Genomic DNA, 23,444 nt, shown 5'->3' on the forward strand with positions numbered 1-23,444 from the left:
ATTACTTCATATGTAATTTTTATTCATAAAACCATCGGCAGCTCCAATTTCCAGGAAATTAACCAACTCATTACTTAAGACCTGGTCAGTTAAGCCCCGCCATCTGCACAAGGAGCTCCTTCATAAGAATTCCCACACTGCTTATGGCACAGTGTATTGTAAACGAAAACTCTTTCACTTCAGCTCTATTAGTTAAGTCAAGGTACACTATTAAAACTTACCCCTCCTCAGCCCAAAAGAAAAATCAATGAGTGCAACTCAATCTTGTAAGCTCCTCTAGGCACCTCCTCTCTTTTATATTTTTCCTGTTCTAGGTAAATCTTAATCTCATAGCCCTGAAGTTTCACAAAGAGAGTTCCCTGCCTTTTTTACTTCCATTCCTATTTTTCTCTAGGTCAGAACTTTCTGGAAGCAAATACTACATCTCATACCACATGACAATCAATCAAATTCATGTATCTGTAATATTAAGCCAGCACCTGTTCTCACCACTTCTGTTTCAGCCTTGTCAATTCACAAGAGCTTTAATATTATCTTAACATTTAGAAATTTCAGAGGACAGAGATTTAAATAGCCAGTGATCTAGCATGAAGAGATCACAAATGTTCTCTCATTAAACCACATTATCCTATCTGAATTATACACAGAGCTGCTTTTATTCCAGAGACATCTAGGACTAAAGTAGTTACACTGCAAGATCAGTTTAAAGATGAATTTCTTAATGAGCTGACATTGATGACCCAATGTATAAAATTTTTTAAAGATTGAAAATGGGAATAGTTGCTACACTTACCTGTAGGAGGGCCTTCATCCCATCCTTCTGCCCTCTTAATTCGATTTGCTGTGAATCCTAAGCAGATATTGACCCCAACAGCAAAAGTGAACAGGGATATTACCTAAGGGAATAAAGAGCTCAAATTGTCAATGCAGCCAGAGAAGCCTAAATCAAATTCCAGGAAGGCAAAATGCAAATGCCTTCAACATCACCACCCAATCTCACAACTTCCCAAAGGCACCATACAGTGCTGTCTTCATTTTAGAAACAAAAAGAAAATTCAAAATCAGGAAGCAGCTCTGAAAACCAAGGCTTTCCCGTGGCATTCTGTCATTCTCCTACCTGATACAGCTGACAGGAGTTTCTCCTGGCCATGGCAGAGGGTTCTTGGAAAGCCTTTTGCAGTGTGTTCTGTTTGCCTACACTGAATGCACTGCTTTTTGGGGCTGAGTCCAGTCTATTCACTACAAGTAATCCCACCTGGGAGGTTGACAGGCTCCTCTGATTTGTCCACAGCTTGATTTCATCACAGTTTGTTCACAAATCGCAGCTCTGAGCATAAGAAGCTTGAAATATCCCTCTCCTTCTCTCCACCCCCTATCTGTCCCTCCCCTGACACACAGATACTTTCATGTGGTTTCCTCTGGTAACATAAGGGTTTCTTATGTCGCTGTAGCCAATAACACTGCATGTTCATTTTTCTTCCCTCCTAAAAACATGGTTTTAAAAAAAGAAACCAAATGCATTTTATCCGATAAAAATGAAACAGAGCCATAAAAGGGTTTCTACCCGCTCTAAGCTTTTAAGGTTTACAATGTAGTTATTCAATGTAGTCAACCCCACGACTTTATTTTTTTTAAAAGGAAAGTTTTATAATTTATAAACCTAATAACTTTCTCTGTCTTGCCTATTTATTTATTTTTCTGGCAGTTTAAACGACCCTGTCCCTTTTGCCACATTCTCAGCTACTCCCGACTCCTCAAATATTTCTCACGATGAAATCTCCCACGATTGTAACTAAACACAAGAGATAGCATTATGTTTCCCCATGTTGTTGTTAGAGTTTAGAGAAGTAACTTTTATCAAAATACTGGGAATGTCAAACTAAGCAACACAGTTCTGCCCGGTGAGGAGGGACAATATAACTTCACGTCTCTCTGCCTCTTCCTCCCGAAAAAACTGTCAGCTTGGGTTTGGGGTTTTTTTGGGTTTTTTTGCTTTTGTTTTTGTGTGTTTGGAGGGGTGTGGGAGCAGCAGGGGTGGGATGGGAAAGCTTTATTAATGATTGAATTGAGGAAGGAAATCTCAATGGCAGCAAGAATTTAGCTTTAAAGAATTGCTTCCCTAGGTTTTTCCCAGATAAATTATCATCTAGCCACCAAACACTGTGCCCTTTGATGCTATCGTGAGCATTAAAGTCTCTTTACTAACCTAGTTGGCAATCAGGAGACTCCTAAAAGAAATCAAGGCCTCAAAAGCTGAGAGGTCTTTAAATACTGTACACTTTTAGGATTCAAATGAGGGAGGAAAGCTTATCTTTGGATTTTCTCTGGCCGGACCCGGTGACCATGGTTCCTACACACAGCATATGTGTGTATGTAAACAAATACGGCGCTTACCATGCAACAAATTACTGAGGAAGCAGTGGCTCAGCTCAAATAAAACCTGATAGCACAAAAGCCAGAACTTGTTTATGGTGGATTGCACATTAGTCCTGGGTTTCATTAGATATTCTAGAATTTAGTAACAGCTAATTGAGCAAAAGAAAAAAACACAGTGCCAAACTTTTAGCTGCCTTTCTAACGTCCTTTTCATTTCGCAGTCTTGCAGAGATGGCAGGCTTATGAATTTTCCTATGGAAGTCTCTTGCTTTAGTCTGTGCCATACTGAAATGATTTGGGGTCCTGCATTTAGCAAGGCTTATGAAAGATGTTAACCCCACGTAAGATTTTTTTTACTCTTTATGTTCAATTTCAAGATGCAGGCTTGCTTGTACAGAGGACAACTCTAAAGCTAAAAGGAAAATTGCAAGGCAGTCCTGTGACTGCACTCGATGGCACAGCGTTCCAAAGGTGCTCCCCTGCCCTCGCCAATTTCCCCAGCCCTCACCGGAGTCCAGCAGATTTAGAATCTGTCTGACATTTGATGGTAGAAATCCAGCATGAGGACAGTGAAGGCCCCCCTTGAAAAAAAAATTAGACTCAGAAGCTGAACATTATCCATTAATTTTTTTTGACATGCAGAGTAGCTGTGCAGGGGGGGAAAGTCTGAAGTGTAATAGCCAGGGTGATCCAGAATTGGCTTCTGTACAGCACTTGTTACCAATTATCTAAGAGGATTGAACTCAGCCATTATTTCTGTTAACCATCTGCCAAAGAACTTTATCTTCTACCAGGTCATTGTGTGCATGGAACACATTCACACAAACACGCACACGCACACACACACACCCCATCTAACACAGTTACACAGGATTTTACTAAGAGACATCATTATAAATTAACTGTCAGTAGCATGACCAAAGTCCCTATCTTGGGCATCAAATCAAACACAAAACAAAATTACCCCTCATGATCTAAAATTGAGAAACCCAAAAAGCCTGATACCGCACGTCCAGAAACTCAACTAAAATGACTGAAATATAGTCTAAAGCCTTCTATGACAAAACCGAATCAAGAAAGTTCACCTGCTCTGGTATTTAAGATTTTTGGTATCAGGTCAACCATGGTTGGGGTCAGTAAACAAGAAAGTGTATGAGAAAGACTAAAATTAGCTTTCAGCTTGGTTTATTAATCCAGCCATATTTCAGAGAACACTGCCCCCTGGCAGAAGAGAACCCAAACAATCTGACAAGTCTCAGGCCCTAAAAATCATTCTGTGGGTCTCAAGTTTTACTGGGCATAAGAATGACCCTGGGAACTCGTTTAAAATGTTGATGCTTATCATCTAACCCCCAAGATTCTGATTCATTAGCTCCAGGAGGTGGGGAGAAGAAAGGGGGTTTAGGAACCAGACAAGAACTGACACAATAGGCTATTCTGATGCAAGCGATGTAAGGACCACATTCTGATACAAATCATGTAAGAACAGCAGAGCATTAGAATAAATTACTCTGAATCAGTTAATATCTGCCCTGAAGGTTGACTTGCTTGATCTAATTCACAATGTAATTTTAATATACCATTAATAGCATTCACTACTAACTGGACATTAAAGTTTCAATCTCAATGACAAACCGTGGCTATTCCTCCATGGGGATCATCTCCAAACTGTAAGCAGCAGAATAGTGTTTTATTTACTTTGCTGGTGGTACGAAGCAGCAGTGTGTGTATTGCTTAATTGCAATACAGTAGTTGCATTTATACAAATGCACAGTCTATCTTTTCATGAAATGCTTCTGTGAATCCTTGTTCCCAAGCCCTGATTACGGTAAGAGGGCTTGAGGTTAACAGTGAGATTTGAAAGATCTGTAATTGAGGGATGTCACTCTTGCCTCCTGCAGTAATTATGAAGCATTCATGAACGGATTCAAACTTTATCAATGTCCAGCTTCTCATGGTGCAAAATTAACTGCAATCATGGTGCCTTGACGACTTAATTCTAGTCCCAGGATACTTCTAAGACTATGGTGTTAGACAGTCACTGACCACCTGATTTTCAGGGGTACCACTTAGCAGTCACTACAGCACACACCAGGAAAGTAAGAAAACCGCACCCATGTGTATTCTTCCTATCCTATTTTAAAACTCTTTAAGCCTTGTTTTTCAATTCTGCTGTGGTTGAGGACTATTAGAAAATTCAGAGTAAAAACCGGACAACAGTCTCTGCAAAAGGGATTTGCCAATCTAAATGGAGCAAAAACTCATGACAGCTAATAGAAAAACAAGCAGGCTCAATCGCTCCCACAACCCAGGACTGCCTGTATGTATAAAGTAGACACCACTTAAGAGTTTAAACCACAGAGGCAAAGTTTTATGGGTAATCTATGGTCCCGGGGGTTTCTCCAGTGGAGAAATAGCATACGCCTATTCAAATGAAAACAGTACTTGTGTTATTACTTATTACACAATTGAAAGCTGAAATCAACACTGTCACCTCTTTCAATGACATCAACTTATATCGTACACTTCTGTGCATTACATTTACTCCCAATGGTATCTAAGCATGAGCCCCTGCAACTGGAACACACTCTAAGAATATGCATTCATTGCACAAATGTTCATTAGCTCCTACTGTGTACCAAGCACTCTTCTGGGCACTAGTTCTATACGAGGAGCCAAACCAAACATAGTCCCCTGGCTGCATATCAATCAAATAGACACAGAAATAAATGTAAAATTGCAGCTGGGGCAAGCATAGACGGAAAGAAGTCTATGATGCTATGAGAACGTGTAATTCAGGTTTGATGGTCACGGAAGACTCTGAAAAGTGTCAGATGAGCCGTGATTTGAGGGATAGGGGGGAGTAACTAGATAAGAGAGGAGAAAAGGATTCTAGGTGGAGCAAACAGGAGCCGCAAAAGTTGTAGGCTGGAGACACCAGGCATCCACTAGAAGAGAAGACAGCCCGTTTGACTAGTTCAGGGAGATAAAAGGGAGCCTGGAGTGAAATAAGACTGGACAGGTTAGTAGAGGTCAGTCCATGTGGGGCCTCATCAGTCTTGTAGGGTGGTATAGTCTTTATCCTAAAAGCTTTGGAAAGCCTTTAAAGGGATTAAGTCGGTGGAAGCTTAATTAGATATGAAGCATTAATCTCTGTACAGTGTGGTTATGAATTGGAGGGAGTCAAATGGATACAGTAGATTAGTTTGGAAATGACAGCAGTAATCCAGACAAAAGACACTGAGTGATATTTTGCACCAAGAACATTATGGTGTTGGTGGAGAAGCAGAAAACTGGGAGAGTTATAGGAAAAGGACTTGTTCATGCATTGGGTGTGGAGGTTGAGGGGCAGGCAGGTGTTAAACGTGATGACTCCTGAGTGAATGAATATGCAATGATCGTGATGACCAGCAAAGTCACTTCTTAAATTTTAATGGAATTATAAGAAAGACTTAGAGACGTGTATCCATTTGCTAACACTCTAGAATTAAATAGTTAACATGAGGGATCTCGCTAATAGCTTTAAAACGTGTCAGTAGTCTTAAAAATCTTCTAAGGCAGTGGATTTAAAGTAAAGTTATAGTAGACTTGAAAACTTGAAAATGCATTTATTCATAATTGAGGTTAAGAAGAATTACCCCCCAGGAAATAACTCAGCTTTGTTCCTAACCCTAGGTTATAATAAAACATTTTAAATCTCAAACTCAATTTAAGTCTTTTTTTTGGGGGGGCTACTCTGAAACGTGCATGTAAAAGTCCAGGTGAATGAAAGACGTTTGAGTCTACTTTGCCATGTGGACTGTGTAACATCTGAGCACGAATCGGTGGGTATGTGACTAGAGAAAATTGTTTTGCTAAAAGTATCAACACAAGGTCGAAAACGTTCAGCCTTTACCCTCCAGTCTCACATAAGCAGGCTGAGAAGCTGTTGCCAACACCACTTGTAGATAAAGAGATGGAGATAGGTGACATCTCAAAATGGTAGAATGAGTGACTGAGTTTCTAGAAACCACACCTCCTAAGCTAGTTTGGTCCTCTTCCCACTATAGTGTGATGTCTCTCTATGAGGCCACACAAGGGCCTCAACTCGCACGTTCAAAACACAGCTACCTCAACAGCCACTCTGCTCTCCAATGTCTTTTCATGGAAACCTTAAAACCACTTTTTGTTCTACAATCCTTTCATCTCTTGTTTCTAATCAGAAACCATGTCTGCAGAGTCTCATTATTAATTACAATTATTACTATCCTTTATCAGAGCCTGCTGAGTGCCATTAATACCTAAATTATCTTTCTGTGTGATTACTTTTAGATTTATCTCTTCATCTTCATTCTTCTGGACACACATTAGAAGTTCATCTCATAACTATTCTTCCTGTGTGCCTTCTCTTCCCCCTCCAAACACCATTTCACTGAGGTCTCTCTTATCCAACTTGTAATTCATTTCCATTCCTCACCCAGAGAGCCCTGCATAAAATACAGGCAAATCTGATGATTTCCCCCCCAAGCTGAAAACCTTCCAGTAGCTTCCTATCACAGCAGTTCTCAAAGTGTGATCCCCAGGAGGGTCAGAATCACCTGGAAACTTGTGAGAAATGCAAATCCTTGGGTCTTACCTAAGAAACTCAGGGGTAGAGCCCAGAATCTATGTTTTAACAAGCCCATCTGGTGATTCTGCTGCAAATTTGAGGACCACTGACCTAGAGGATCAAATCCAAACTGCTTAGCAAGGTGCACAGGACTCTAAATCCAAAATTAAGCTCCCCGGATTCATATCCCAGCTCTACCACTGTTTAACTGTGAGACCGTACATGACCCTTAGGTGAATTACTTCTCCACCTTAAGACTCAGTTTTCTCATCTGTATCCAGCTCATAGGATTCTTAAGAACATTACATGAAATAATCCATGTAAATTGCCTAGCACAATGCCTGACACAGGAGAATGCTAAATAAAGGGTAAGTTTTCTTAATTTGAGAACTATTTGCTAGTCCCTGATTAAGCTGTGCTTTCCTACATCTTCGTTCTTTAATACACCTTGTTGTTTTAGCCTAGAATGCTCTTCTCCACCTACTCTCCCTGGCAAACTCCAACATATTCGTGAATATTCAGGTCAGGTGTCACTCCTCTGTGGAGCACCCCCTGATTTTTCCCTTCCCATGCAGAGCAATGGGCCTCCCATACTGTCTATAATCTCTTTTTAGGCATCTCTATCCCTTGTGGTCCTTCAAATGCAGGGACCAGTCATCCTTGCACTCCACAGAGCTTTGAATCTTTCCTGGGATATAACAAACAGACAATAAATGTTTGTCTAATGAAGCACTTGGCATCAAGAAGTTTAAATTGGAACTTGAATTGAACTTGAATTCTTGCTCTCTTACTAACTAGCTGTGTCCCTTTAAGCCCATATTTATTCATCTGTAAAGCAGGATTATTGGGCTAACTCAGTGGTTTGAAACACTTTTTTAAGCATTAAAACCTTATTTTCAAATAAAATCTCAAAATGAATACCAACATCTAAATTTGGAGCTGCTCTAGTGCGAGTGGGAAGCCAGGATCCCATCTAAGCAGCCACCTCCCTTCTCTCTCTGGCACTTTCTCAGAAATGTGGAAATTCAAGGAGTACAGTTTGTAAAAACAAACAAAAACAATCAATAAGTAAGTTAATTCCATTACTTAAATACTTTTCTAAACCCTACCCTTTGTTGTAGTATTCATATACCTACACACACACCAAAATATGACCCAAATTACCCCCAAACCAGATCTTCCATTGATAAATGACAGAAACTCTCACTTTAGTCAGACTCTTCCCCCCAGAAGTCTAAGCTAATTTCCACACTTCTCCTTATGCTACTTCTCAGCCCTGCTCCTCTTTCCTTTGTGCTATACAAATCTTAGTCAATCCATTCCTTTCCCCGAGGCTCAGCATCTTAACAAGAACCCTCCTCACAACTGCAATACCCACTGTGCTATCCTCAAGAACCTACAGATTCTACCCAAAACATTTATCTCTTGTTCTTTAGTATTGCCTGTTTTATTTAAGTATTTCCTGTCTCAGCAATAAGAATATAAATCCCCAGAGAGCAGGGGAAAGAAACAAGAGTCTGGATTCTGGAGTCCATCCAACCTAGGTCTGCCACTTTTAAGCGTGAGACCTTGCTTAACTTCTCTAAAACTCAGATTTCTTTTAATAAAAATAATAATAGTTCTCATCACACAGGGTTGATATGAAGACCAAATGATATAATGCATATTAAGCAGGTAGGTCAGTACTTGAACATAGGAAACATACAAATATTAGCCATTATTAAAGCCAGGAGGATAAAGGCTTCATCATCTACTATCATGTTCATGTAACTGAAAGTGGGGTCTGGCTGCTCTCTGCTCAAAAGCCAATAAAGAGGAAAGGCTGGTGGAAAGGAAAGTTTGCTTTCTTTTGGATGCCGGCACCCAGGGGGTGGGGGGAGGGCAGATGCCGGTCCAAAGGCTGACTCCCCCCTACTCCCAGACAATCAGGGGGCAAGAGCTTTTATAGACAGAGGGAAGGGGCTACATGCAGAAACAGCACAGTCAGCTCTGACAGTCATCTTGAAATTGGTCACTGGTGGTCTGACCAGCCTCATCTTGATGGTTTTAGGCATAGTTAATCTTCAGTTCCAGGGTCAGTTTGTTTCCGTTTCTTTGAGGCCAGTCCTCAGAATGGTGGCAGCTCATGTCATTGCTATAGTCATGTCATAATGGTCATCCTGGAGTTAACTTCTTCCACCTAGCGGGGGTTTCAGTATCTATAAGACAGCTCACAGGATATGGCTCAGAATATGATCTATAGCCCTTGAGAAGGAACTAAAGTTCCTTGACTATGCTTAATGACTAAACTATTATTATTTGGTCTCCTTTGACTGTTTTCCTTTGTTTCTGCAATTTCTCACCTCTCTGATTAAACTTATTCTTTGGCTAAAATCTTTCCACAGACAAAAGGCAGGCTGAGGACAAGGGGGGAACAGACCATAGGGCCCTGCTCCGTTTCATTCTCAGTAGGTAGCAAAAGGCTGGGCACGTAATAGGTGCTTAGTAGTGACAAAGGTCCTAGGAGAATTGCCTTTACTTATGGAGAGATTACATGTAGGTTTAAGTTAGACATGTTATAAACAACTTTTTTTTCACATTCTCTCTAACCTCAAGAGAAAATGGGCAGCACTTATTTGGAAAAGGGTGCAGTGACTCTGGAGACAGCTTTCAAGGTGCAGGTTTTAACTACAATAATAAAGGCCTTCTATTTGAATTGGAAAGTCCCGAGAATTTGAGCTTCAACTCAAGAAAGTTGTTGAACTCAAACCTAAAAGGAAGTTTATACTTGCTAATGGAATGGCATCATCACATGCTTAGAGTACAATGGTACCCTCTCAGGGAGGAAGCAAAACTGCCATTTCTGTGATTCCCCTTGAAATCAAACAACAATTAGTGACATTCAGCAAAGTAGGAATAGAAACAAACTTCTTCTGCCTGATAAAAGATTTCTTCGAAAAACTCACAGCTAACATCATACTTAACAGTGAAAGACTGAATTCTTTCCCCCTAAGGTCAGGAGCAAGACAAGGATGTCTTCTCTCACTAGTTCTATTCAACACTGCACTTCTAGCCAAAGCAATTAGGCAAGAAAAACAAACAAAAGGCATTTAACTTGGAAAGGAACAAATAAAACTATCTCTATTCACAAATGACATAAACTTGTACATAGACAATCCTAATGAATCTGTTTAAAAAATATTAGAACTGGGCTTCCCTGGTGGCACAGTGGTTGGGAGTCTGCCTGCCGATGCAGGGGACGCAGGTTTGTGCCCTGGTCCAGGAGGTTCCCACATGCTGTGGAGCGGCTGGGCCCGTGAGCCATGGTGCTGGGCCTGCGCGTCCGGAGCCTGTGCTCCACAACAGGAGAGGCCGCAGCAGTGAGAGGCCCGCATACCAAAAAAAAAAAAAAATAGAACTAATAAATGAATTCAGGAAGATGGCATGATACAAACTAAATGTTAAACATCAATTGTATTTTTGTACACTAGCAATGGGCAATCTAAAATGAAATTGAGAAAGCAGTTGTATTTACAATAGTATCAAGAAGTCTAAAATACTTAGTAATCAATTTAACAAAGCAAGTGTGAGACTTGTATTCTGAAAACCAGACAGCATAATTGAAATATATTATAGAAGACCTAAATAAATGGGAAGACAATCATGTTCATGGATTGAAAAACATTATTGTCAAGATGGCAAGAAAGTGAAAAGATGGTCCACAGAATGGGGGAAAAATTGCAAATTATATATCCGACAGGGGTCTAGTATCCAGAATATGGAAAAAATTCTTACAACTCAGCAATAAAAAGACACATAGTCCAATTTTTTAAATGTTCAGAGGATTAGAATAGACATTTCTAGAAAGAAGATATATAAATGGACAATAAGGACATGAAAAGATGCTCAATATCATTAGTCATTTGGGAAATGCAAATCAAAACTACAATGAAATATATACTACTTCACACCCACCAGGATGGCTAAAATTAAAAAGACAGAAAAGAATAAGTATTAGGAAGGATGTGGAAAAATTGGAACCCTCATATATTATTGATAGGATTACAAAGTGGTGCAGCAGCTTTGGAAAACAATTTGGCAGGTCCTCAAAGTGTTAGACTCTATGTTAAACATAGTGTTACCGTATGACCCAGTAATTCCACTCCTAGGTATATACCCAGGAGAATTGAAAACATAGTCCACACATAACCTTGTACACAAATGTCCAGAGCAGAATTCTCAACTGATGGGTGGAGAAACAAAATTTGGTATATCTATACAATTAAATGTTATTCAGCTATGAAAAAGAATGAAGTCCTGATACATGCTAAAACATGGATGGACCTTGGAAACATCATGCTAAGTGAAAAAAGCCAGACACAGAGGCCACATACTGTATGATTCCATTTATATGAACTACTTACAATAGGGAAATCCATAGAGAAAGAAAGTAGATTAGTGGTTGTCAGGCGATGTGGAAGTGACTGCTTTTGGATACGAAGTTTTGTGTTGGAGTGTTGAAAATGTTCTAAAATTACATTATGGTGGTGTTTGCACATCTCTGTGAGTGTATTAAAAACCACCAAAATGTTCAGTTTAAAAGGATGGATTTTATGGTTTATAAATTATATCTCAAAAATTGCTGCTAAAATAAAAGAGAGCTAGTGAGATTATTCTCACAGTGAAGCAAATTCCAAAGCATCTGGACCCACAGAAAAGGAATATTAATCCTGATCTGCAGCTTGGGTCAGTGCCTTCAAAGCTGTCTCCAGAGTCACCTCAGTTACCCTCCAAACCTGATAATTAACAGGAAAACTGAAGCATTTTGAGTTGTGGTGTGGACCTATTTTAACTAGCCCCGATGTGTGATGAAACCCTCTACTTCCCTAAAAATAGGAGAATTTCCTGGGACTCCTTTAGAGCACTTCAGGGTCTCTGCCATTCTGCTTCATCAGTTTCCTGCTTCATTTTACTTTCAAATAAAGTAGCCTAAGAAGAAAACCTAAGGCATTGTAGCCCTGTCATTTCACCTACAGATCTCAAGGGGCTCGAATTTAATGGCAACAAACAGTAACCAGAGTCTGTGGGACAGTTGTGGGGATTTAAGAACAATGACTTGGAACAACATGGATGGTCCTTGAGGGCATTATGCTAAGTGAAATAAAGTCGGACAGAGAAAGACATATACTGTATGTTCTCACTTATAGGAGGAGCCTAAAAAAAAAAGGAGCTCAAAGATACAGAGAAAGACTGATGGTTTCCAGAGGCAGGGGGTTGGGGAGGGCAAAATGGGTGAAGGGGGGTTAAAAGGTACAAGCTTCCTGTTATAAAATAAATAAGTCATGGGGGTGTAACATACAGCATGGTGACCGTAGTTAATAATATCGCATTGCAGATTTGAAAGTTGCTAAGAGAGTAGATCGTAAAAGTTTTCATTATGAAAAAAATGTTTTGTGACTATGTGTGGTGATGGATCTCAACTAGAGTTACTATGGTGATTATTTCTCAATATATACAAATATCGAATCATTGTTATACACCTGAAATGACTATAATGTGATATGTTGATTATACCTCATTTAAAAAAATGTGTCTTAACATTTAAAGAACATTTCTTTAAAAAAAAAAAAGGGCTATGAGTTAGAAGAATTAAGGCTTACTCAGTCTTCCCACTTTGCAATCAATAAAACTGAAATGCTGCTCGTAGGCAAGGTCACAGAGCTAAAGTAGCTCTGGTTGGGATATCAGGACAGCTCAGGACTGGGTGAAGGAAAAGGGAAAAGCAAGTATGCATGAGTGGTACCATACCTGGCATGGATCAGACACCCCCTAAGTGCTAGTATTTAGTAAGTGCCTGCCTTTTGCCCAGCAACATAACTAGAGATATTTTTATATATTGCCTTATTTAACCTCATAAAGCCCTTCAGATTATTATCACTGTCAACAAGCTCAACTTGGGCAACTTGCCCAAGTTCAAGTACATATTAAGTGGGGGAGCCCTCTTTTCTCCATGATTTCCCAATGAAAATTACAAAACTAGCAAGATCTAAAAGGAATGGGAATTTCAACTATTTTCTAGAAGAAACATGATTCTATTAAAAGCAGAGAATCTGATAAGTGTCTGATAAGCCTTGATACTTGATAATGTTTCCTATTTCAGAACATATCAGAAGCCACAGATTAACTTCTATTCTAGACTGACCCCAAAAAAAGAATCAGTTGGTAATGAGGAAGTGATCAGAGCCATGGGCATCATAACCGTGTCATTTCAAAGTTCCTAAGGGATCAGAGAGCATGCAGGTCATTGTCAGACAATGGCTCTAAATTTTGGAGTGTGAGAGTTTTACAAATTCATATAGTGTGGATTCAACACAGATTTAGTAAGCATTCCCTATAATAGAAGCTAATGCTTAGTAAAAGCTTACTCTGTGCCAAGTACCACGTAGTATCAGGGATATTGAGGTAAAAAGCATGTTTTCATCGGAAGAAATGGAAGTCAACTGTCTGTTAAACACACTCTGATGAGTTCCATTGTAGAGGTATGCAAGGGTTATGTGTGGAAGAGACTGAGAACTGGCTCCTTCAATCTCTACTCCACCCCACTTCCAGGGAGCCCTCCTGTCTTGCAGGCTTTTTGTAGGATGAGTTATAGATACAGTTTATAGACTCTGCCAGTTATGCTGCTGAGATTGTCTTTATGTACATGAGATTTGGACAGCAGAATGAAGACAGGATCTCTCTTTCAGCCCCTTTCAGCTGCTTCTTTGTGCAAATAAGATTGTGGAAGTGGAAGGTTTTCTGAAACATTATTTCAGTGTCCATTCTCCAGCTTCCTATGCCCTAGGAGACATCTGCGGGGGTGACAGAGATGGTAGCTTCTTGATTCCTGAATCATGGATACAGGGTATGTTCTTGAACACAGTATTCCAGCAGCAGCTAGGTGCCACGTACTACGTACCATGGACTGAATCGAAATTCAAAAATATCTTGACAGGTTGAAGTCAAAAGATTTTAGAAGAAATAGAGAGAGAGCCAGATCAATCTGTCTGGGGTAAGATTCTTGAACTAGAATACAAAATTCAGTTATAAAACTTCACACTAGGAGAGACCAGAACTGAAAACAATCCTTACAAAAGAAAGCTGGGAATTTTTGTTACCTGCAAGTTCTATAGGAGCCTATGCTTGACCACAACTCTAAATGACCTCATTTTGCCTTAGGCTCCTCTAATAGACAATTACCGCTCAGATCCAGGACAGAAAAGTTCAGCTGAGCCTGGCACTGCATGGACTCCGTCTGGACTGTTTTCACTTCTGGATATCTCATTTAAGTGACCACTTGTTTTAGGTCACTACAGAACCAGACAGCAGTGAGAGAGGCAGGACCAAGATGATGAGCAGTCCCTATTACCCAATCCATTCATTAATTCATTCATCTATTTGTTCATTTATTCAACAAACTTTTATTGAGCACTTTGTATGTATCTAGCACTGGAAATGCAAAGTGAACAAAACGAAACTTCTGCCTCATGGATCTCACATTCTAGTGGGCGAGAAATATAATAATGTCAGGTAATTAATAAATGATAAGGAAAACAGAGCAGAGCAGAGAACAGAGAGTAATGGGAGGAGTTATTTTCAATTGGGTGGCAACAAAGGTGGTCTCTCTGGAGAGATGACCTCTGAACAAAAATCTGGATGGAGTGAGGGAAGAACCAGGTGTCTCTTGGGAGAAATAGCAGGTGGGAGGGCTCTGAGGTAGGGACAGCTCAGGGTGTTCAGGAAGGCCCGTGTGGCTGGAGTGGAGTGAAAGATGGGGGAGCAATTTCAGAGGACATCAAAGACTGGATCAGGTGCTGGTTTATGTAGGACCACCCAGGTCACCCAGTGAGCCTCTATGTTTCATTTTGGGTGTGCTGAGAAGCTACTGGAGAGATCTGAGTCAGGCAGTGACATGATCCGATTTCTGTTTCAAAAGGCTCACTCTGACTAATATTTAGAGAAGGGATATCTAATGGGCTCCCCTCATGGCCCATGGCTGAGGAACCTGTGACCATGCCTCCCGGGTGCCTTGCGTGGATGATGGGAGAAGGTGGGTGTGGTTGTCTTTCTCAGATATTTGAAGGGCATTGCACTTCCTTGAGCAACACTAGAAGGCACAGAGAAGCATGTTTCGTCTCATAATAAAATGAACTGTCTAGCCAGCCGTGCTGCCAGAGTTCTCTTATAAAAAAGGAACTCATGAAAAAAAAAAAAAAATGAACTCATGGTTACTATTCAAGAAAAGGTTGGTCTTATAAAGCATCTAAATTCAAAGGAAGATTGGCTATACAACATTTATGGTCATTTCCAACTCTAGGCCTCTACTATTTTTCTCTCTTCTTACAACTCTCTTAGGGAGCTGAGTTCTCTCTCTATATATAATGACCAGCAAAGAGCTACTCAATTAAATTAAATAAACAGAACTTGGTTTTATTTTTCCTGAGTAAATCCAAAGGAAAGCTAAGGATCCTATACACACCTTGTTCTTACTATTTCATTTCCTGAAGGAAATATACATATAGATACAGATAGGTATAGATAGATATATAATACCTATGGCATGCACAATGTAATTCATGCTCATTAAAGGGAACACTGTCAGGAGTGGGCTGAGAAAAGGAGGAACACCTTTCACAAAATCATTTGATGGACTTAAGATATGAAGCAATCTACTTCTGGATGGATCTAGAAGACAGGCATAAGACAAGCTGACCTTATATCGCCTCTAGCAGCCTTATAGGTCTCTTACAATGCTTTGTAAACAGAGAGCCACTGAAAAGTTGAAATCCGATAACCCCAGCTTGCCACTAGAGTATTATGCAAGAGAATGCAGAAGTCCTGGACCTTCCGTTGTCCCGCTAAGCTTCTGTTGCTCTTATGAGAGATGTTATACAACTTGCTAATTAGGAAAATCCTGGGCTCTCAGGCTTGGTTAGAGTCCTGACTCAGATGCTCACTAGCTGTGTGGCTTTGACTAAGTTAGAAAACCTCCCTAGACCTCCATCTCCTCATATGTAAAATGGGAAGAATCCCCTTACCTTCTCATAGGGTTACTGCAGAATTAAGCAAAATAATCCACGTAGTGTTCATTGTTAACAATAACAGCTACCATCTATTGAGCCCCTAGAATTGCCGGACATTGTACAGGAATGAACTCACTGGATTCTCTCAATCTTGCAAAGTACATATTGGTTTCTCTTTTTGACAGAGGCTCACAGAAGTTTGAGTAATTTGCTCAAGTTCACACAAGTTCATTCAAACTCGGGTCTGCCTAACCAGAATCCAGCTTCCAAACTCGGGTCTGCCTAACCAGAGTCCAGCTTCTAAGTATTTCTTGCTATAGTCCACTATGCTATATTTTGTTTTATTATTTTTAAAAGAAATTCCTCTGATCTCACACTTGAAGGGCAGTTGAGAGTTTCTTTTCCTAGTGCCTTTAACAATTCAGAAACAGAACAGAATTTGTCAAGGACAGTTTCTCACTTTGGCACCAACTCCAGGCTGGGGCCCTTTACCAGTGTACTATCTTCGTGTCATCTGACCGAGGCAGCTGCTTTGCATGCCTTCTAGGGTTGGAGCTGGGTAAGTCTCAGTCAGAGACTTATAGCCTATGGTCCCATGTGACAAAACATTTTGCTAAAGATGCTATTTTCTCCTTTTCCCAGACTTTCCTCCCTTTCTGCAGCTGTTTCCCCTTCTTCTTGAGAATTGATAAAAATTCTGAAACTCTTATTTTTACAATTAGTCTCATGTGACCTTACTATTGACAATGACCCGGTTGCTTCTCCCAGCTACAACACAGTTGATAAGATGCCAGTGCTAAGAACAAAGATCACCACCTGACAGGGCCGGGAGCAATCTTTCTGTATTGGGTCCTGGCCTGGCACGCACCATATTCCACCCCTAGTAATGACACTAAGCACAAGGACAGGTCCCGTGTGCTGGGAGCCGACAACTGGCTAAATATTTAACCTAGGAGTTAGCATTCATTCACTTGCTCATCCATTTACACAGTAAATATTTTATTGAGAGCATATTATGTTCCAGGCATTGTATTTAGGCACAAATGACACCAGCAATTAACAGAAGCAGCCAGGTTCTTGCCGGAGCTTACATTGTTTTGGATGGAAAAAGACATAAAATATACAAATATGTCAATGAGTGATAAGAGCTACAAATAAAGAATAAAAAAGGATGGTAAGAGTGATGAGAGAATGCAGTTAGCTCTTGAACTACACACATAAGGCCATTAGAATTATCCTATTTTACAGACGAAGATTTGAATAGTTTGCCCAAAGTCACTCAGTGTTAGAGCAGAATTTGCCATATTCTGATACTAACAGTAATAAATACAGCAACAGTGATTACTAGTCACCATCTATTAAGGTAGTTATACAATGGCATGAAGTAGTTATAAAACCCCATTTTATGAATGAAGAAACCAAGACTCAGAAAGGTTAAATAATTTCCTCAAGACTACAAGGTAATGGTGGAGAAAACCCAAACTGAATGGTTCAAATTCCTGATTTTTTCACCACACCTTGCCTCCTGGGTTGAGTTTGTTTTGTCAGAAATTCTTCCTACTAAACTGAAAGTTCCTTGAGGACAGGGATTGCCTCTCCATCATCTCCTGAAAGTTCCACAACATCTGGCATAGAAAGTGTTGAACTTCCTCCATCTGGACCAGCCACATTCCCCAAACAGAACTCTAAATACCCAAGAAATATGGCTGCCAATTCTAACATTCAGACCTCCTCAACCTCCCTTGGCAGTGAGTTGCAGTGTGTAATTAGTACTGCAGGCAATATTACCCTTGAACCCCAGAGTGCCAAATGACATTCAGAGTTCACAATGCAATGGCAACCTGCTAGCATTAGTCTAACCTCCCCAAAATACCCATTTTCCCAAGTGGACTTATGACCTGGACACACTTGTTTGCCTCTTTATTAGACTTGTGTTTGTCTAGGAATGAAAGGAATAAGCAAGTGGGATGCACATGCCTTGCATTTTAATGAGGGCCAGGATCCTTTGGAGCAAAGAGGGCATTGTGATGCATTTGAAGAGCATGTGGACTCTGGCCGCATCACCCCAAGTCCGGGCTAACAATGCTTTCCTCAACATTCCTTGGCGTTGGTCACAGCTGTGCTCTGCACTTGCATACACATCGTGGCTAGCCCATGGTGAATGATCAGATGGGGTGAAGGATGAATGATTTCTCTCCTTACTGTTGTTCAAGTTGCTTCATGGGAGGACAACACAGCTAAATGTAAACATTTTGGGAGCAAGTATAATTCTTTCTGGGTTAAGATTTAGTGAAGAGTGGAGAATTCTCAAAGTCAGGCAAACCTAGGTTCAAACTTCAGGGCTACTGTTCACTAGCTGGCTGTGTCTGGAAACAACTCAACAGACTTTTCTGCTCTCACTGAGCCTTCAGTTCTCAGCTCAGAGAAAGGCCTTCCTGACCCCATCCACACCCTTCACACACACACACATACACACATACATACACACACACACACACACACACACACACACACACACACGTCATTATTCTCTTTCTCCCCAATCTTTACGCCTTACAATACTTACTCTAACTGTAATAGAGAAGAACCTTCGTATTCTATCACAAGTTAATCACTAAAGGGATGTTGCCTATAAGCTTAAATTATAGATAATGGCCCATCTCTGGGAACCCTGCTTCCCAGGTAATGAGCATTAAGCTAAAATACCTTTGTTTAGCTCACAGGAAACATCCTGACCAGGTCCACCTGTGAATGACTACAGGGAGGAAGAAATGAACACATCCCCTCCGGAGGCTGATGGGAACCAGGAAGTGTTTGACTTTACTCCCTCCCCTTTTAGTAAAAAAGGAGCCTGGATTCTAATTCAGGCAAGTCAGTTCTTTGGGGCACGAGCTCGCCATCTTCCTGGTTGGCTGGCTTTCTGAATAAAGTCATTCTTCCTTGCCCCAGCAACTCGTCTCTCCATTATCGGCCTGTTGTGTGGCGAGCAGTATGAGCTTAGACTCGGTAACAACTCCTGGCCTGTGTGCCTCTCCCACTAGACTGTAAACTCCATGAGATTAGAAACCAAGTCTATGCCTCTTCTCATTTATCCCCAGAGTCTGGCACAGTGCCTGGCACACAGAGACATTCAATTAATGTTGGTTCAATGAATTAACAAAGGAAGAAGATTGTGACGAGAGAGGAAGGGAAATGTAACCAGAGCGTGGAGGATTGAGACAGAGGAGAAAAGGGATGAGGCAACTGTCCTGCAGCTTTATTCTCTGTAAAATGGCAGCAGAGTTGCTGGAGGCTTCTCCCTCCACCTCCAAGGCTAGAGTTCTCAAGGATTTTCTAGATCCTAGAGGATGACTAAGCCAACCCTAGGAAAATAATGCTACTTGCTTTGCTCCTGTTTCCATGCACCCCAGGCACGCTAGGAAATTGCAAAACCCTGCTGATAATGGCCATGCATGCTCATGCCACTTCACTTTTGCAAAGCAAAGTCTCCAGGAGTCTTGGCCATGTTTTTAATGACTACATATTGACTTAGCTCTTGAATGGTTTATACACAATATTGCAGATTTTTCCAGTCTTTTCAAGTCATCCAATTCCATCACTCTCAGGGAACAACGTTTATCTCCTAGTCTCCTCAAAAGATCAAGGCTATTCTAATATATTTAACAGGGTCCACATACAGATTTTATTCATAGTGACTCCATACACAAAATATGCTTTGGAGGGTGAGGAATACTGGTAAAAACTGATTTTTTTTTCTAGTTTTTGCCTAAGGATTAAATTATAGATTGAGGTGTTTCTGAGGACAATTGCCTGTCTTGTGCTATTTAAGAAGGTTATTCTCCAGCAGCCTGGCTATATTTTTAGTCAATTTGGAGCCACTGGGGGTGGATATTAGGGCTATAAATATCAGAGGTAATAGTAATAAGGGGTTTAAGGTCCAGTGAGCACTGGATGAACATCCTGTAACATCTCACAGCACGGCTTCCCAAGGCAAACACGGCCAACCAAGGACTAAAAGACACTTTCAGAACAAAGACATCTCTTACAAGCTCACCTCAGAGATATTACGGGTTTGGTCCCAGACCACTGCAATAAATCAAATACCACAATAAAGCAAGTCACGCAAATGTTTTAGTTTCCCAGGGCATATAAAAATGATGTTTACACTATCCTGTAGTCTGTTAAGTGTGCAATAGCATTGTGTCTAAAAATCAGTGCACATAACTTAATTTAAAAATACATTATTGCTAAAAAATGCTAACTGTTGTCTGAGCCATCAGCAAGTCGCAATCTTTTTGCAATAGTCACATCAAAGATCACTGATCACAGATCACATAACAAATATAATAACAATTAAAAAGTCTGGACTATTGCAAGAATCACCAAAATGTGACAGAGACACAAAGTGAGCCATTGCTGCTGGAGAAGTGGTGCCCGTTCACTTGTTCCATGCAGGGTTGCTACAAACATTTAGTCTGTAAAGAAAAACGGAAGACAGTATCTGCGAAGCACAGTGAAGCAAATAAAATGAGATACGCCTGTATAAAGAAGCCAGACAAGCATCTTTCCATGCTGTGATCTGACAAGTAGGGGCCGCTGTGCTCTCTGAGCTTCCTGCCTGAACTGTTCTGTCAATCAACCATGGCAGATGTTCCCAACTTTTCCAAACTCTTTATTTTACCCTTGCTTTGAAACAGTCATTTGAAATAAAAATAATAAATGCCTAGTGGACCACGGCAAATGCTCTTCCCGTTTTGTTTTTGTTTTTGTTTTTGTTTTTGCTCTTCCCGTTTTTTTAGACATTGTCTCACTTAACCCCAGTAACAATCACACATATAGGAATTATTATCATCTGCAATTCACAAGGGTGGAAACTGAGATACAGAGAAATTAAGCAGTAGAGCTGGGGCTTAAGCATTGTGGCTCCAGAGCCTGGGTGCCTAACCACGACCCCATTCCTTCTGCCTCATCTTTGGGATGGACAGTATTTAATCAGAAATCAGTTTCTCCATTATTAAACCCATTTAGGATAAATGTAATTGACTATCAGCCTTAGGGTCAGCTGTAGTCAGAAGTTTTGGAATTCAACAGACCTTAGTTTGAACTCTAAGAGCTGTGAGAACTTACCCAGTTTTTTAAACTCTGTGGGCCTTCATGTTTTCATTCTAAAAATGGGAATATAGGTAACTCCTTCAAAGGGTGGGTTTGAGCAAGTGTAGGCAAACTTTGCTTGCAAGGGGCCAAATAATAAGTATTTCAGGTCTTGTGAGCCATACAACAATCTCCTATCACAGCTACACACTTGCTGTTGGAGCATGAAAGCAGCCACAAACTATACAGAAACAAACGAGGTGGCTGCGTTTCAACAAAATTTTATTTACAAGATAGGCAGTGACCGGATCTGGCCTGCAGGCTATAGTCCTCCGACCTCTGATTTTGAGGATTACATGAGATAATGCATGTGCTTTGCATGATCCCTGGAACACAAGTCATCAAAAACGGTAATAAAATTATGGTTTCAGCGTGAGGTGACAGTGCTTTCAAGTTGGGTCCAAAAAATCCCAACCAAAATCAAGGAAATTTAACATTTTCAGGAACCTCTGAAGTCTTACTTGTGTAAACGTATAATTTTCATAACTTTTGAAATATTGACAAATTATCAACACTCTACCCCCAATATAACCTTATAGGTAGGGTTGCCAGAGACAATACTTTTTTAGTATTTTCAATATCGGGGACATAATTATACTAAAAAAGTATTTCTTGTTTATTTGCCATTGAAGTTAAACTGGGGCATCCTGGAGGTTTTACTGTTGTTGTGTATTTTGGTTCTCTTGCCCGTTTTTTCCTAAATCTGACGACCCTACCTACAGATCTCTGTGATTCCACAATTTGGGAACCACTGGTTTTATCACATAACAAGAATAGCCCAACACAAGCAACATTTTGTTCTTTCAGGGAGGGAAAGAATTACATTCTTATGGAATTATCCCTAAGGTTCAAAACTAATAAGTCCCCTGGGTAGAAGCCACTGAAACACTATGAGACAACCAGCGCTCTGTGTTCACGGGTGCCAAGAACAAGCTTAGGTCACCCAAGGAAAAAGTGCAATAATCTTGCATTTGTTCCTGCTGATTAAAGTCAAGCAGCTTCCTGGAAATTGCTTGGCGCCCCTCATGTCACTATGTTGAATTAATATCTGAGCAGAATTAATGATGGAAAAACTCAATTATATCCAACACATCCAAAGTTTCGCAGTTGGATTTGTCAGTAATCAAACCGTGTCCTGAGAAAGCCCATTTTGTCAGTAAACAAAGCTTCTATGTGGAGAAGAAATATTCTGTGCACATAAACACGGTGCCTAAATTCCTGATAAATATTTGATAATGAGGACGTGGATGGAGTAGGTGCCTTCAGCCAATCAGAGATCTTCCAACAAGTAGGATTATAAAATCATTCTCAGGGGATTTAGGGGGGAAAAAAACCCACGAAAAATCTGGCTCAGCATGCCACAAACGTGTCTTTCAAATTTTAAAGAAGGAAGATGACATTTGACATGTCCATGAAGGTGAAAAGCATTGTGTTTTCATTAAACTAGTGTGGTATTTAGTATCCAGAAGCCAATATCTGAGTTTCAGGTCTACCTCTTCCAAGCTTTGCAACTTTGAATAATTCACTTAGTCTCTCTGAGCCTCTGTTTCCTATCCCTAATGGGCATTCTTACAGAGATGTAAGAATGCCCATCTCTTAGGCTTTGATCAGGGTCAAAGGAGATCACGGTAATGAAAATATTTGCTGACTGAAACAGCAATATATCGTCAGCTGTCATTCCTAGGGACAACACCATAATCTCTGGTTACCAAAGAGCAAAATAATGTTGTATTGTTACCAGCTGAAGCCATGCTAAGGGGATTATGCTCTCATGAAATCTATATTAATTCAAATCTGTATTAAGCCATAAGAAAGTATCACAAACTGGATGGCTTAAATAACAGAAATGTACTGACTCTCAGTGCTGGAGGCTTAGATGTCCAAAATCAAGGTGTCAGAAGGGTTGGTTCCTTCTGAGGGCTGTGAGGGAGGGATCTGTTCCAGGCCCCTTTTCTTTGGCTTTGTAGATGGCCATCTTCTCTCTGTGTCTCTTCCCATCATCTTCTTCCATGTCTCTGTGTTGAATTTCCCCTTTTTATAAGGACACCAGTCCTATTGGATTAGGGCCCACCCTGATGACCTCACTCTACTTTGATTACCTCTGTAAAGACCCTATGATGGTTAATTGTTATGTGTCGATGTGTTTGGGCTAAGTGATGCCCCTATAGCTGCCAAAACATTTCTAGGGGTGTCTGCGGGGTGTTTCTGGAAGCGACTAGCATTTGAATTGATTGAGTAAAGAAGATCACCCTCGGGACTTCCCTGGTGGTCCAGTGGTAAACAATCCA

General features: G+C 40.5%; 1 protein-coding gene across 9 annotated transcripts in view; it reads right to left on the minus strand.

Annotated features, from left to right (window-relative positions):
• Nucleotides 1–23,444, minus strand: part of ENPP2 (ectonucleotide pyrophosphatase/phosphodiesterase 2) — a 108,118-nt gene that overhangs the window by 74,653 nt on the left and 10,021 nt on the right. For 6 of the 9 annotated variants that reach the window (XM_073794693.1, XM_073794690.1, XM_073794689.1 and 3 more), the window contains exon 2: nucleotides 794–896. In XM_073794693.1, the coding sequence (XP_073650794.1) occupies nucleotides 794–896 (103 nt within the window). Of the gene's footprint in view, nucleotides 1–793; nucleotides 897–1,117; nucleotides 1,273–23,444 lie in introns of those variants that run through there. The other 3 variants (XM_019932086.2, XM_019932085.3, XM_019932083.3) reach the window with 3 other exon arrangements.

The sequence above is a fragment of the Tursiops truncatus genome, chromosome 17, assembly GCF_011762595.2.
Source record: "Tursiops truncatus isolate mTurTru1 chromosome 17, mTurTru1.mat.Y, whole genome shotgun sequence".
Classification (NCBI taxonomy): domain Eukaryota; kingdom Metazoa; phylum Chordata; class Mammalia; order Artiodactyla; family Delphinidae; genus Tursiops; species Tursiops truncatus.